This window comes from Myripristis murdjan, chromosome 8 (genome assembly GCF_902150065.1).
Source record: "Myripristis murdjan chromosome 8, fMyrMur1.1, whole genome shotgun sequence".
Classification (NCBI taxonomy): Eukaryota; Metazoa; Chordata; class Actinopteri; order Holocentriformes; family Holocentridae; genus Myripristis; species Myripristis murdjan.
The window spans coordinates 25,348,484-25,365,187 of NC_043987.1; the positions used below are offsets into that span (position 1 = coordinate 25,348,484).

General features: G+C 45.4%; 1 protein-coding gene and 1 non-coding gene across 4 annotated transcripts in view; one reads left to right on the forward strand and one right to left on the reverse strand.

Annotated features, from left to right (window-relative positions):
• The window catches only part of cacnb1 (calcium channel, voltage-dependent, beta 1 subunit), a 34,709-nt gene that overhangs the window by 5,976 nt on the left and 12,029 nt on the right, over positions 1 to 16,704 (forward strand). For 2 of the 3 annotated variants that reach the window (XM_030056985.1, XM_030056986.1), the window contains exons 2-6: positions 911 to 997; positions 13,558 to 13,677; positions 13,782 to 13,904; positions 14,147 to 14,283; positions 15,194 to 15,261. In XM_030056985.1, the coding sequence (XP_029912845.1) occupies positions 911 to 997; positions 13,558 to 13,677; positions 13,782 to 13,904; positions 14,147 to 14,283; positions 15,194 to 15,261 (535 nt within the window). Of the gene's footprint in view, positions 1 to 910; positions 998 to 13,557; positions 13,678 to 13,781; positions 13,905 to 14,146; positions 14,284 to 15,193; positions 15,262 to 16,470; positions 16,632 to 16,704 lie in introns of all 3 variants that reach the window. The other variant, XM_030056987.1, reaches the window with a different exon arrangement.
• On the reverse strand, positions 124 to 195 carry trnac-gca (transfer RNA cysteine (anticodon GCA)). The gene has a single exon. It is a non-coding gene; the product is annotated as a tRNA-Cys (tRNA).

Sequence of the window (16,704 nt, forward strand, 5' to 3'; positions counted from 1 at the left end):
TGTGAGGATTTTTTGATCATGTGAACTGTTCTCACACACGCACACGTGGAGATTCAGGGGTTCAACTGTGGGATAGTTGACGCTGGTCACGTGTGGTTTGTCTCAGGGACGTGACAGAAAAGCAGGGGGCATCCGGATTTGAACCGGAGACCTCTTGATCTGCAGTCAAATGCTCTACCACTGAGCTATACCCCCATATGGAAACCTGTGCAGGACTATGACATTCACATGTATGTTTTGGCTGCATTATGTGTGTGTGTGTGTGTGTGCGTGTGTGTGTGTGGTCATATTTTACAACACATTCGACATGAATCTGTGGCCTGTTGGCTTGTAAGCACTATCTTAACCAGCAGGCCCTTTACACACTGGAAGAGCACAGCCAGTCTGAGGCCATCGGGGCGCTTGATTGCCAACAAATGTGATTAGTCGGCGTTGTGTAACCATGGCGACGTGGACAGGGTGGGCTCGTAATGCAGCGTGCAGCCTCTGCCTGCCCAGCCCGGATAGGCCATTTGCCAGGGGTCTGCCAATCAGATTACAGGGTCCCAGTCTGCATCAGGACATGAATAATGACAAGTAATGAGGCTGTACATGGCGATGCTGGAATAAGACCAAGACACGCTTTCTCTGGGCGACTCCTTCCTGACACTCTGCTGTGTCACTGGCTTTTCCCTCTCTGTCTTAATCGTGTTCACAGGCCTTTACAAACAAAACACCAAATGTCAGCGGATGCTCCCAAAGGATAAACTAAACGGTTTTTCTAAGAAGTATGTCGAGATGTATTTGTAAATGTCTGAGGTAAAGCAGTCACACGTTTAACTGTGTTTTTTTTTCTTGTGTGTTTTTTCTCTTTTCCTCCAAATCCTCTTGACCCCCTTCCCCCGCCCCTCCCGAAATCTTCTGCTTTCAGGGAAAGTACGCCAAAAGGAAGAGCAGATTCAAGCGCTCCGATGGAAGCACCTCTTCTGACACCACGTCTAATAGCTTCGTCCGACAGGTAACATTTCAGCCTTAATCCCTTCCCTCGGAGCGCTGCTGCTAATGCGAGTGCTTATTTTATTTGATGAAGAGTCCAATAAGAAGTGGAAGGGAGTTCAAACTTTTTTTTTTTTTTTTTTTTTAACTTTAAATGCTGTGAATTAAGTGAAGTCTTGATCTGGTGTGCATTGCTACACCTCATAAAAACTTCAACTAAAAACGTAATTTTGTTTCTTTCTTCCTTTTTTTCCCAGATTTTTGCATTTTTTAAGAATCTATTTATGCATTAAGCAAATACATTTACATTTGAATAATTGTTGTTTGCTTACATGGTTTGTCAACCAATTACAGACAATAATGGGTCCTTATCGAGCATGTTTTAAAGTGCTCAAAATTACCATTTTTTGATGAATTAGGTCTTCAAGCTCTGCTTTTATATTCAGCTAAACCCTCATGCCTGCCTTATGAATTAACAAAGACAGAGTAAACAATAGAGAGAAAATTAAGCCTAAAAATGGTGATTTTTTTTTTTTTTTAAATGATGATTTTTAAAGGGAATGAAAAGAATAATAGCCACTGTAGGAACACTTTTAGCACCTGAGTACAGTGCAGCGCTTAACAACAATCCATATTTCAGGTTAGTGGTGTATATATATATAAGATATATAAGATATTGGAAATATCAGGTAACCATAACAACCTGAAAACACAGAAGCCATTACAAACCATTACAAAATCACAACTCAGGAACTCGGGCAGCATCGATGTTTTGCAGTTTCTGCTGGTAATTATGATAATGATAATGGTAATTATGAGTGTGAGGTGGCGTTTGTGTGCTCGTAAAGAGTCGTAAATAGGCTTGGGCCATATCAGGGTATTATGATATACCACGATATTCAGAAATCCAGAGGGTATGATTTCAGTGCCATCAAAAATACAGATGTGCCTCTTTTCTGTTAAACTGATGCGGAGATGCTGTATTGAGGTGATGTGTTGTAGTGCACAGCTCCCGCCACCAGAGGTCAGTCTGGTGGAGATAACGTTATCTTGATATGCTTTCTTCCAACTACAAAAGCAGGTTATTAGCCACATGATTTTATGATTTTCACCTGCTCATCTTCTCCGTTCAGACCACTGACGTGTCGGTGGTGTCATCAGGTCCTGCAGTAGAGTATGCTGAATTTATTCATTATTTTATATAAGTATTAGCCATAAGTATTTCAACCCAGCAAGACTTGTCCAGCCAAGACAATGTCACACATGCTACAGCAACTTCTATCACTAGCAGCTCAGCTTTTATATATTTTTTATATGTTTTTTTTTCCAAATATTTTGTACACAAATACCATCATACACCATATACCCCAGCGAAATGTCAGGCAGCTATGAAGGTATGAAAAAATAGATGCCACCCCAGCCTACTCATAAATATGGTAAATATGATGTTTCTGATGAGCACTTGAAGGCACTAATAATATGTTTGCATCGGTTTCTAAGGCGAAAAATAATTTGCTAACATGATCCACTTAGCGCTTAAGTGTTTGGTATCGTGCGTCATTATGTCAGTAATTGTTCAATCCTCAACAAAAATACATGCTTGAACTAGGAATGGGGTGGCATGAGCAGCGTCACGCCCTCAGGAAAATACAGCTGTGATTACATCAGTGATATGAGGTTTTTCATCCTAAAAAGGCCGACTACACCCACACACACAGGAGGTTGACAGGCCCTCAAGTCCGTGTCAAATTTGATTTAAAATCCCAGGCACCCGTGATAAGCACGGGCACCAAGGGCAGAATTAAAGGGGCGTCGGCCGTCCGAGTGTTCGCAGTTTTATTTTCACTGCGATTACTGAGTCAGTTTACTTCCTGTTTTTTTTTTTCAGCTCGTCGTCCTTTCGCCTGTTTTACCACTGTGACTGTGAAAAAGCAATACAGCCTTCAAACATTCTTTGTGTTTTCAATACACCCACTTCACTTCTTCATCTGTTGGTCTTTAAACCGGCCATGTCTTCCTGTCCTGGCCTGTAAGTGTCACACAACCCACTTAAGTGTGCTGTGTCTTCCCCATTGGCGTGGCTTTAACAAACATCACCAGCGACAACAGCAAATCCTCCATTCCTACACATGTACATAGCTTTATTCTCACCGTGTGGAGGTTTCCATGCTGAGATGAATTCAGAAAAGAGCATTGAAGCTTCCATGTGCCTGGGATTCCCCACAAGGCTGAGCTGGTGATTATAAGGCCCCAGGTTTCTAGCCCCTGGGGTTAGGGCCAGGCCTCCCAGAGCTCTTAGCCTTTTCCTGTTCTCTAGTAATGTGCTGATCAGCTTTGTCAGGATGAGCTGATAGGGGGCCGTCAGCCTTCCAGCAGGAAGATTCATTTTCCCGCTGAGAAACGGTTAAAAAAAAAAAATGTCTGGAACATTTCCTTCTTGCAGGAGTTTAGAGGGCGGGTTAAGGCGTCACACACTGGCGACCCGTGCAGCATCCCTTGTCTGGACATGACATTTTTCAAAGCCACACCATGTTACGGCTAAATGAGGCCCCCTTTTTCCATCTGACCTCTTCATTTGTGAGAGGAAATGATTTGCCCTCCGTTGAATGACATTTACCTACTCAGTGCCGGTGTCGCTCTGCAAAATAGAAAAAAGAAAAAAGAAAAAAAAAAAAAAAAAAGCCCCTCCTCGCTGTCGGAGAACAGAGGGAGCTGAACTCTCCTGCGGTTTCTAAAGGTTAGCTGCATCCTCGCCTGCACACACTACCCTCCCCACTGTCTCATCTCTCATTAACTCTGTGTCTGTCTGCTCCACTTGGCTTGGTGAGGGACCACGTGCACTGGGCCTGCAGGTTAGACAGCGGCCGCAGCACAGGGATTTGTAATCACTCACTCTGTATGAGGAACTCATTACCCGTAGTAACGATGATTTAGCGCTTCCCGAGATGAATAGGCTCCCGTGTCTTATGCTGTTGCACGGCGTTTCACTCATCAAGGCTGACAATGGGAGCAGTCGGGTCTTTAAGGGTCTAAATGCTTCACTTAGTTCACATGCGGACTGCGCGACTGTGCCGGTGTGATGTGTCGAGTACAGATAAATGGTTGTACAGGATCACACACAAGCGCTGCATCCATTTTAGAGCCGAAATACCTCAAATTAAACCAAATTACCTGGTGCTCAAGCAGGCTTTATTTACATTAAAGAAATATGCTGGCACTCCATAGGTCATTGTGCATGAAGCTTATGTTTGCCTCCTCTTGTGCAACTCGAGGCAGAGCCCAGTATAGGCTTTATAGTCTCACACACACCTACGCAAGCACACGCTTGCACTCAAACACACACACGCACACACACACATACACACACACACATAAGAGCCACAGACAACTGTGGAGCTGGTTGGTACACTCAGCCTGGTTTCCATGGCAACCAGGCCACTGAATCTCCCTCTGTGTGCAGGCACAGTGGGATGGAGAGACGAAGGAGAGGATGTTTGGATGGATCTGTGTTTGTGTGAATGTGCTGCACGCTTGCATGTGTGTGTGTTTCGTGTGTGTGTGTGTGTGTGTGTGTGTGTGGATGCAGCCTACATGTTTGTGCGGTGTTTATTTGTGCAAGAGCTCGAGCAAAACCACAGTCCGTCTACAGGTGTGCAAAGACCGGACTTTGTACGGCGTGTTTTGTAAAATAAGCAACATGTCCTTGGTGTTTCCACGATGAAATAAAACTCAATTTAGTGGCAGCACAGATGTTTCCTCCCAAATTTCGGTTTTGCATTTTTGGAAATAAAAATTGCGACCATTTTATGAGCGCTCTGGAGAGGCTGCTGTGCCCTGTATTAGCGAGCACATTACATCAGTTCCATTAAAATTGTTTTTGCAACAAATCAATCACTGATGCCCTCTAGCTGTACTGCTACAGCGACCAGGGATGTACTGTTCCCTAACACTGAGTGACCATAATCACTGTAATGCCAAATGAATAAAATTCCAGGCCAGGCTATTATGCTGACAAGATCCATCTTGCATTTAATAAACCATGAAATCTTCCCCGCTCGTCCAAACTCGGAAGAAAACCGTCCACCAATTACTGCACTGCTGCTCTCTGAGTGGCATCACGTCCGTTTGCTGGTCTTGCTGCTTTGGTAATAAAGAGAGAAATCCTGCTGCCATATGTGAAGGGTTTCCATTTCGGGTGGTGGTGGTGGAGGGGGGGGGGGTGTTAATCACTCCTGCTGTCAGTGCTGGCATTTGAGTCTGGAGTAAAACACCAGTTGCTGCTGTTGCTGGTTATGCAGGGAGCTCTTCAGGCCAACTGGTGGGTTTGTCACCACCTCTCCATTCTACACCCTTTTCCCAATTGGCTGTGTGTCATCAGCCGGGGGAGGAAGAGGCCTCAGCCCCCGTCACCGTGTCAGAGGTCGCCCTCTAGTGGATGAGTTAGATCTTGCTCTCTCTCTCTCTCTCACACGCCTCACCCCCCCCTTAGATCTCGCACCTTTTTAGCCTGGTTCCATTTTAACAGTGCCTGGCAAGCCACAGTGAATGGGTGTAAATTTGAATCATTATGGATCACGCGTACCGAGTTCAAGTTTCAGTTTTTATTTACTCCAGTGACATCATGATCGACACACAGCTACCACTGGAAATTATTAATAGTAAAACCTGTCTGAAGTGAGCAATACATATATATATATATATATATATATATATATATGAAAAGAAGAAATTGCATTGCAGAGGTGGGACAAGATGGATGATTAAACACTAGTAGCTGATTGTCTTGGGCTAAATCTGACACCTCGCTGGAATAAATAAAAGCGAATGAATCATCAGAAACACTTAAGAGGCCTGAGTTGTGAAACGGTGTTTGCTTTCAAATGCTGGAGTCCAAATCATCGCGCTTCATGTCCTTGTGTCACTGCTGTGGCACTGACCTGGTGACCCCCTTCAACCCCCCCCCCACACTTTTCTTTATTATTTGATATGTTTTTCCGGATAGACAAGAAGTTATATATGTTGCCAGAAAGAGAGAGAGAGAGAAGAGCGGGGAGGGGTAGTGAGAGCGGGACAGAGGGCGGGAAGGCTGAAGGAAATAAGGGGGGGGGGGTTTCCCCTGGTCACTGCCCCAGCCCCTCTCCCACGTCAGTCGGGGCACTGAATGGCTGACGGCTGCATACCAAGCCTCTATCTGGGTCTCACTGTGTTCACGTCCCTGTTTCTGTCCGGCTGGGGCTAAATATAATTCCGCAGTTTGCGAATGTAGCACAAGTCCTGCAACCCGACCCCCCAGCCGGCTCAGGCTCACTTGGTCGCTCTCCCTTCCTCTACACAAGGTTCAGGTTCTTCAGGGGTGGGGAGTGTGTGGTGTGTGTGTGTGAGTGTGTGCATGTGTGTGTGTGAAGCGGTTGCACTCTCTTATTTTCACACATACGGTACTCTTCTCTGGCTCTCCCTCTTGTCACACACTCACACACACACACACATACACTGCACACACACACACACACACACACACACCCACACACATACACACTCATACACTTATTCTTGTGTCTACTCACACTAGTTGATATCTCTTTCACGTACACACACACACACACACACACATAGAGACACACATAACCCCTGTCTGTGTGGATTGTGGCTTTGCCCCCCTGGTTTGCCGTGGTGTGGCGAGCGTGGCAAACGAGGTATGGATACGACCGACAGGATTCAAAGGCCCGTCATGGTAAGAAGGATCTGGATCAACCTACCAGCTTTACACTTTTTGCTGTGTGTGTGTGTGTGTGTGTGTCCAGAGACAGCTGAACTAGCAGTGTTTGAGTTTCTCTTTGCATGTGTGTGTATCTGAATGGAGTTGTGCAGCTAGTTTGAACTCAGATATGACTGGGAAAAAAAAAAAAAACTCATTTTCCGTTCATGTCCTGATAGCCCTGGATCTCCTTGTCTCAGGCTTTCTTTGATCCTCCTCTTTTGACTGCGTTGAGCGATTCCATTTTGGGCTGGGCCACAGCTGCTGGAAAGGCGCTGTGTTTTTAATTAGACTTCCAGTCCCGCTTGCTCGCCTCCACTGCTATGTGAGCCTGACCGCCTGGCTGCCCTGGCACTATGGCCATTTTCAGGGGGCTTGTCTTTCCCCGCGGTGCCCTGCTGCAGACGGGCCTGGGTTGGATCTTGACTTGGCCTGTAGTTCTTAGTGACACCGGCAATCAAGGATAACTTATTAGGCACAACTCAAAAGTTTCAAAGGAACAAGAATTTCCAATTCCAAGCTGCTGCACAGCTTTATATCTCAGATCCTGATCGGCTGGCCGCTCTGTTTGTGATAAGCAAAGGAGCTGCTATTGCTAGAGATTGGCCCCCCCTCTTAGTTTGATTGTGGATCTGGGTATTTCTAGTTAGTTGTGTCCATGACTCATGTTTTCTAGTCATCCCTCACCACTTCAAGGCCCTTTGAGACCGACTTCTCGGCAATACGGTGGCCGTGCAGCCGGTTGCCATGACACCGCTGTGACAGAAATGAGCAACACGGCCACTTACAGCCACCGGCCGTGATGATGAGACAAGAAATCTCCCTGTTTTTAACGGTTCCTCACTTCACATCTGCGTCTTATCTCCTCCGCGAGGCGTTTTGTTATCTTGCTCCACTGTTCCTCTTTTGCCCGTTCCTCACCTGTCTCTTGATCATTCACCGGGCTCGTCTCGCTCGCGGTGCCGGATGTGATGTGAATACACAGTGGAACTGAGACTTGACTGCTAATGCATTCTGCGACGCTCTCGGCGGTCTGAGATGCCGAGATGCCGCGCTCCTCTGCCGTGAGATGTTTGATGACAGCGGCCTCGCAGATAAAGCACAAGGGGAGCAAGTCGGCCGCTTTTCTCTTGATTAGTGTCAGTGTGATATTATGCAAGTGATGACAGATATCTAGTAGCCTACGTCAGGGATTCTGCAAAAGTTTTCGAGTTCTGCACCCTCAAGTTCACTTCCATTAACATGCAGACTCTCATTTGAAATGATTTTGTCCTGTCGGGCCACTGATATTAAAAGATATCTTGGTTTGTGTTTAGATTTAATTGTTTCAACGTCATACTTGGACACTGACAAATAGATTAAATTTGTGAGATTAAAGGCGCAGTACACAAAATAGTTGAGGGTCCATTTAAGTGAGGACCTTTTAGTCTGAGATGAAAAAAAAAAACAAAACACTGAATAAGCACATAATTTGATGGTTGAGTCTGCGTGATGCACATCGGCCTGATAAATTAGTCTGCCTGATAAATTAGTGATCATTAGTGATAAGTGACCCATGGTTTTTGACATTTGAGCCTTAAGGTTCTCACTTCAAATCAAACCTTGGCAACTGTGCATAGTGCACCTTAAAAACATAGTGCTAAAATGATCACTCAAACATTGTTGGCATTGCAACAATTTCTAATGAATTAAATTGTGCAATTAAACTCAGTTCCTGTCACTGAAAGGCTTTATCATAGATTTATTGTTTATAATGGTCCTAGATTGAAAACCACTGATGTTTATTATCCTTACAGCCTTCCATTTTTTAAAACTTTCACAAGTAATGCATTCACATCCTCTGACTTTGAAAAGGGTTTTAGATATTTGTTTTTATCCATATATTTATCAGGGCAGGAATTAGCAGTGTGTGTGTGAACATATTAGCACCCAGATGAGAATCACGCAGTCATACACTGTGAAGTTAAACACATCCCGGTGTCGTGTTCATGCAGCAGATCATGTGTTTAAGCCTCCTCTCCATCATCTGAAGAGGTGATGACTCGCTGTGTGTCATATGAAACTATAAGATAAGGGGAAAGGAAATAAAACTGGTCAAATGTTGGCCCATTTGTCATGTGCATAATATGATCTAAGCGTTCAAAGGCATATTCATCCACGGTGATGGTAACGCTCTTTCCAAATGCTACATTACAGGATCCAACTGTTCTTTTTTTAATCTCCTTCTCCTATGAAACCATTTGCAAAGATGGCATCGCATCAGGAGAAACGGTGTTAACACATTTCCTTGCTGCAGGGCAAATCTTTTCAACCCTCATTGTTTAAACAGTTTGTCTCTCGCCGTCCCACCCCTCGATCCTTATTCCATACGTCACCCCCCTCTCTCTCTCTCTCCTTCTATTTCTCTCTTTTCCTCAAATCTATTCAATATCAAAGCTAAGGAGTGGTAAATTCATCACAGTGGCAGCCACTTTACAGAAAATGGAGGGAGCAGGAGAAATCCACCAGGTTCATTTTCGTGGTAATTATTGAGGCTCGCTACTCACACCTCGCCATATTTTTCCCTCTCTGTGTTTTCTGAGGCTGGGCTGCTGGGAATAGTTGGACTTTTACCAGCTGAATGTAGAAAAGTTAGAGCTCTTTATTCAGAAGTCAGTTCAGGTGATCGCCTTAGTCGACTGTCCTGTCCTTCATGTGTTTTTCTCTTTCTTTCTTTCTTACTAAAACTATCTTCCTGGGTGTGAAAATGCACCAGAAAATGCACCACATGAAGCTTTGCTCAGTGATGTCCATTAATGTTTGGGGCAAAAGTATGACATTATGGCAGTGGTCCAAAGTTTACAACAAAAAAAAAATTATAAATAAAAAATATGAAATTTTCTAACTCTCTAACTGCTCCTACTTGGCACAAAAGGCACTGCAGAGCATCCATACACCTGCACAGATACACCTATTGGTGTTTTTTTAATTTAATGAAAAAGAGTTCAGAGCACTCGAAAATATCTGTATCTGTAATTGGTAAATGTAATGCAAATGTACATTGCCACTGTAAAGTAATGCTTACACAATGTCCAAACCCCATGAGAAAAAATGGAAATACTTTTGCTGTGTTTATGGATGAAATTTGCAAAAATTTCAGACTTCTACTTAAAAAAAATTGTTTAAAGAATATTTGAGTTCTGCCCATATGGAAAGCCTTGTAGTTAATGGGAAATAAAGCATTTTAAAATGAAAGGGTTTTTTTTTTTTACTTATGAAGCATTAAATCGTAAAATTCTGTTGTCTCAATAAAGTAGGAAAATCCTCTCAATTTGAGCTTGAAAACCAAATTATTGACTCTACACTGAAATCTAATTTAATATGGATGGACTGTGGTTAATCTGCATCCTGGTGGTTTCCTGTTGTAGTGAGAAGCTGCCTTTACATACTTATTCTCGCTTACTTACGCTTACATATATATTTTAATAGGTATACTTAATTATTTACTCAATTATTAGTTAGGTACTTACTTGAGTCATTTAATCCAGCAGTCTGCTCTCATTTGACACTCAGCCCTGCCCTGTTCATGACTACACACACCCCTACTTCTGTTTGGTTTGGATGTCATTTTGAGCCCAGTGCAGTCATTCTCCAGCCCATTGACCGGTCTGTGGCCTCACTGCAGGAATAATCATAATGTCAGAAAATAGCTCATCGATCACCTGTTGAAAAGCTCTTATGAAATTTCCCCGGCCATGATTTTCCTTCAGGGCATACAGTGTTTTATTTACTATCGATTCATGTATCTTCGATCTCTCTCCTTGTGTCTTCCTGATATAACTTTCTCTTTCACTGTAATAAACTGCAGAGATGGTTACTATGACACTGCTGGGGTTTCTGCTCCGGCCCCGGCCAATAGGGAAGCATCTCTGCCGTCAGGTGGCCTGTAGCTATTTTGAACAGGGGGCTGTATGTGAAGTGAAGCAAGCAGCTAAATTAGAGACAGCGACCTATTGACAGAGAGAAGAGGAGTGGGAATGTCTTGGAAAAGAAAAGGTGGGGGAATGATTGGCCTGATCAGATTGCTCATTCACTCTTTATCAACATATTGGTGCTGAAGAGGTTCAAAGAGTTAGTAAAACCTGTATTGATCAGCTCTTTTCTGCGTCTACTCACGTCCACATGTACTATTTTCCTCATAAAGTATTGACTTTTATTTGTGTGCATTCATTTTTTTTTGTTCCAGTGCCTTTTTCTCTCTCTCTCTCTCTCTCTGTGTGGTTGTGTTGGTTAACATAAACGAACTGGGTGAGTGACTCAGAGACACTCACACAAGCATTTGTCCACACACACACACACTCACACACGCACAGACACACATAGTCATCGCCCATCCCTCCCTCCCTCCCTCCCCCTCTCTCACTCGCTCCACATTTTGCTGCATCACAGACCTGTTGTAGCTAGGGAGTTGGTCCCAGGTTGTTTTAGACATCATTTCTCAGCTTATTTTCTCTTAGACAAAGATTCCCGCGGCGTTCCCATCAACCATTATTAACCTTTTTCTTAATCGGCGCTCCATGTTGGGATGCACCTGTATGGTTTAGAAGATGACTCAGAGCTGGTAAGTGGGGACGGCTGTTATTATCCTCATTAAACACTGTGTGCCACTCACAGTATCATCGCTCCTACTTTAGGCGGAGATGCGGCTGTTTGCTGCTGGGAGTGTTTGAGTTGTAAGCGAAACAGGAAGTGGGGACGGGTTGCAGATGCCCGAGGAGCTGAGGAGTGTCTAAGCATCGCCTTGGCAACGGGGAGTGTCAGCGCTCGGTGCGTCGTTGCCAAGCCACGGAGCGCCTCAGTGCGACAGGTGGCCGGGCTAGAGTCAACATTTGTGTTTGTCGTTTCATTTTAAGGTCAAACACAGGCGCATGGATAGTGATCAGGTGCATGGAGGATCATTAATCGCACATGAATGCATGCGCAAACACGCGCACCGCACGGCTGCCTCACTCCTCCGCACGCAACAAGTATCTGAGTCTTGGTATATTTAGCCCGTCGAGTCCTGTGTCTTCACCCGGAGCGCAGATGAGAGATGAGCTATACGCACTCTGTCACCTCGGCTCTTTGCTAAGCGTTTTGTGCTCGGGGAATGCGGGAGCCAAAGATTTTCTTTTCAGCACGACTTCGATTTCCCATGCCTCTGTAAAATAAACAAAATGAACCCACAGTTGCGATCCAAGCAGCTGCACAGAGTTCACAGGTCTGCGGTGCTGATGATTGTGCACTGGGTTCAGCCACACCAGCCGAGTTCACAAGCTGCTTACTTTTGTAGCATTATTATTATCATTTTAAAGACATTACATATGGTATATGTCATCTTTGCGCATTCTCACCTCTATTTTAAAAACCCACAGCTAATGACTCACTTCTGCTGCCTTGCACATTCAGCTGTCCGCATTCTTGTCAGCACCTCCTACAAAGCGCCAGGCAGCCTGTCACCTCAAAAACAGCAAGAAGAGAACAAGTGGGATTGTTATATAAAATGAACACTCTACACTTTAGAAGGACTCGGAGGCCGCCTCCCTCTCTGCGCTCCGCGGCTCCAGAGCGCGGTGGGCCGGCCCCGCAGGCCCGCAGCAGGCCGGGCTTTTTATTGTGCGGTATGGATGGTGGGGTGAGGGTCAGCCGGAGAGGGTCAGGTTACCGAGCATGAGTGCTGGAAGTGTTGGAAACCGTAGCCACTTCATGGGAAATTTATATCACTGCTAATATTATAAACAGAGCCCTAGTTGGGCCATCTCTCTCTCTCTCTCTCTCTCTCTCTCTCTCTCTCTCTCTCTCTCTCTCATCAGTTACCCACTCAAACACTGAGTCTCTTATGAATGCAAAAAAAAACCCAACATCAGGTATCTTGACCCGACTGAAACTGCGATGGAAACATTTGGCCGCTGTTGCGCATCCTCTTCCGCCTCAAATTACGCCGGCCTGCAATCAGCGTGTAATTGGCTTTATATTTGTCGGGAGTCAGCTTACACACAATGAGGCGGCCACGGCCCCTTTTGTGTTCACGCAGGTTATATTTCTCAAGCCGCTCCTGGCGTTATGAACACAGGACGAAAATGCTCTGTTGTAAAGCCAGGAACTGCTCTCTTTTCCATAAAAACGATTTTTTAATTACTGTTGAGACTAATAATAGAAAAGCAAAATTTCCTTTTTTTTTTTTTTTTTTAAGATTTACAGTCCCCTTGTATGATATAAAATGATTTGGAGCATTTTTTTCATGTTTTGTTCATCAAACAATGAGTACTTGTTAGTTATTCCTTTCTTATACTTCAATATGTCACTTAAATTTGTTGCCATAGAAACTGTTGCCTTTCTATTACTGTTATTATCTAAGTAGAAGTATTTATTTTACGTTTTTTGAAGGAGTGGGACAGCTGGAGGGTTAAGATGGGTCGAAGGGTACTAGGTTACGTCCCCCTAGGGGAAAAAAGTTTTTTTTCCCCCTGTGTTGTGGTCTTGAGTTTTTAAGGTATTACAAAATAATAATAATAATAAAACAAGAGGGTTGGTAAAGGAGCAGAATTGAGACAAGGAACGGCACAGTGGGACAGGAGTTGGGAAAAATTGGTCATCATTTTAGACAACAGACTGCAAGTGAGTTATTTCACACATGCTCGCCCAAGCAGCCTGCTCATTTTTTTCCTCCCTGTCTGATGTCAGATGAGACCTGTGATTTCATCCTGGGCAGGGTGTGTGTGTGTGAGTGTGTGGGGGTGTGTTTGGGAGGGGGCAGGTCCCCCTGTATCCCGACTGCAGTGTAAACTCATGGCTCATGTGCACCCCAGGGCTCTGCAGACTCCTACACCAGCCGGCCGTCAGACTCAGACGTGTCCCTGGAGGAGGACCCAGAGGCTCTGAGGAAGGAGGCCGACAGGCAGGCTCTTGCCACGCTCGAGAAAGCAAAGGTCAGAGGACAACTGTTGCACCCCCACCTGTTAGCTTGATGTCGGATGTGTCTGGATAGTCATTCTTTGCATGCTAACATCTGTCTCACCTGTCGCTGCTCCAGACCAAACCTGTGGCATTTGCCGTGCGGACAAATGTGGGCTACAACTCCGGCCCCAACGATGACGTCCCCGTGCAGGGCATGGCCATATCCTTCGAAGCCAAAGACTTCCTGCACATCAAAGAGGTTTGGACTCCCCAGTCGCCCCATTAAGCTCTTTTCCATGAACATGGCCTGCAAATAGTGTTAGGCATTACAACATAAAACGCCACAACGGAAAGTATTTCATTTGTGTCTGGCTGATGTAGCCATGTTCTAATGAGCCAGACAAAATGGCATCATCCCTCCCCGAGTCAATTAGTGATCTGTGCGAGCAGCAAAAGGCCAGCGTATTGGTCACTGATGCCTGTCTTTGCTGCTGTACACAGAAATACAATAATGACTGGTGGATCGGCCGTCTGGTGAAGGAGGGCTGTGAGGTGGGCTTCATCCCCAGCCCCGTCAAACTGGAGAACACCCGCCTGCTGCAGGAGCAGAGGATGAGACAGAACCGACTCAGCTCCAGGTAACGGAAATGGCCCAGCAGCGTACCACAAGCCCACCTTAACACTGACCAAACCTGAATCACACTTGACCCACAGTGAGATTTGATCTCCGCAGAGTGGGGCTGAGTGTCGACCTCACAATACAACATGTATCACAATACACGGTCACCATATGATTTATATCACATTTATGTCACAATGCACTGGAAAACTCTACAGAACTGATTGAAAATGTATGAACAGAGCTTAAAATGCAACTTGCATTATTACCCCGCGGTTTAAGACTAATAAATTATGCAACATATCATATGATAGAATGATGCGACAGACGCAGCGCAAAGTTATCAGAAACAGAATCAGAAATACTGTGTTGATCCTCGAGGGGAAAATGGGTATCAAAACAGAATTATCACCATGCATTTCCTTTCCCTAAAGGTGCAAGTAAATTGCAGTGAAGTGAGGACTCTTTAGACTCAGCTGACAAAAAAAAAAAAATGAAATAAGCACAAATGTTGATGGCTGAATATCTTGCATTAGGGAGAGTGGATTTAGTATTGCAAAAATATGTTTTTCCCCACAGCTATACCAGGGACAATGTTAACTGTAAAAAAAAAAAAAAAAAAAGTATAATAAATATGCTAATAAGTATGCGCAAGTGCAAGTGGCGGACCCTCTAGTAGTGCATTTCTAATTTTTAATTGTCTAATTTGGACTGTGTATAGTAGTGTGTGCGTTTATTGTAGTGAGCTACCAGATTCCTAAATTTCCTCCGGGATCAATTAAGTATGTATCTATCTATCTAAATAAAAATAATAATGCAGAAGCTCCATACTGGGTACACATTTTCTGGCGTACAGGATATGCACTATTTGCTAATTTATTATCTCCCTCTAACCCAGCAGTGACTTGTGCCTTTGTTTCCCTCCACAGTAAATCTGGAGGAAGCTCCAGTCTGGACGTTGCCACGGGAACTCGCAGGCCCACCCCGCCCGGGACAGGTGAGGTCACGGGTCACCTTTGCAACTGGCAGAGAGTGACTATGCGTGCATGTATGTGTGCAAATTAGACCGAAAGAGCGAGCGAGCGAGAGCGAGAGAGAGAGAGAGAGCGAGATGCGACAGGGCCTGTGCGGCTGATATTTAGATGTAGGATTTAATTGGCTAGCTAGTCAGTCATGATGATGAATCACAGCGCATTCCGGTGGGCGCGCTGCGAAGTGAGAGAGGTCTTACGAGGTCTGTCATTAGCAAGCAGGACAGGACTGAAATAGAGGTGAGAATGGGTTGCACTCATTAAACCTGATAAGTACGCCCGGCCTGTGTGTGCAGCACTGCCATGACACAGCGCCGCCGCTCAATATGCAGAGACAGCAGGAGGGAGGGAAGTGCAAACAGAAGGAAAAAAAAAAAAAAAAAAAGCAAAACCGATTGATACGTAGGGTTTTTCTGACAGGGCACTACTTTAAATAGAGCCTCAGAGCATGGATACTAGATACTTGTGGTGTTTAGTCCCACACTGGCCCACACCAAAATCCTCCACGGTTTTATCAAGGTAGCGCAAACTCCCACTACCCCGGTACCCGCCTTCCCCAAATGGGTACTTCACCTGCCCCGCCAACAACAACCGTCGCCACACACTCGCCCCGCCCCCCTCCACAGCTACACAACCCCTCCCTTTCAACACCTTCCCTTCTTCTCTCCCCCTCTATGACTTTCTTCCACGCCTCCAGCCGGGCCGCTCCGCCTGCACACCTCCAGCTTCGTCGCTGCTCTTTCTGTGTCCCTCTCCTCGGCGTCCCGTACTCACTCTGTCCTCTACTGCTCATATATATATATGAAACCCCACATCTGTTCCTTGCTCCATGGTAATCAGACGCATTCTTTTTTTCAGTCTCCGGTCACTGTTACTTCCAGCGTTAAAAACCACACTGTATCACCTTTTTTGACCTCGGTGTATTGCCTTACTCTCTTTGTGCCATCTCTGTGCTGTTTCCTCCATGCCTCTTTCTCGATGCATCTCACGTGCCTCCCTCTATTCTACTCTTTTTCCTTTTTTGCTTTCCTCTTTTTTTTCTCTCTCATCCTCTTTCACCTCTTTCACCCCTTCTCGCTCTCTTCTTCTTCTCCGTGTCTTCTCCCTCCTCTGTGTCTCTGTCATCCTCTCGTCCCTCTCCATGCACCGCCCCGCCCTCCCTCCCCCCACCTCAGCACACGTGGACATGTCCACAGTGGCCTTTGATGTTGACCCCCTCGACCTGGACGCTGAGGAGCCCCCTGAGTCCCAGGGTGACCCTCGCTCCCCCAAGGGCCCGTCAGGCAGCGTCACATCCCCTCAGGCCAACGCCCACCGACTGCCCTTCTTTAAGAAGGTAACACTCGGGGCCCAGGACACTGCTTAGCCTCGTCAGCCTCCCTCCTCCTTCCCCCGGCTACTTTCCTCTG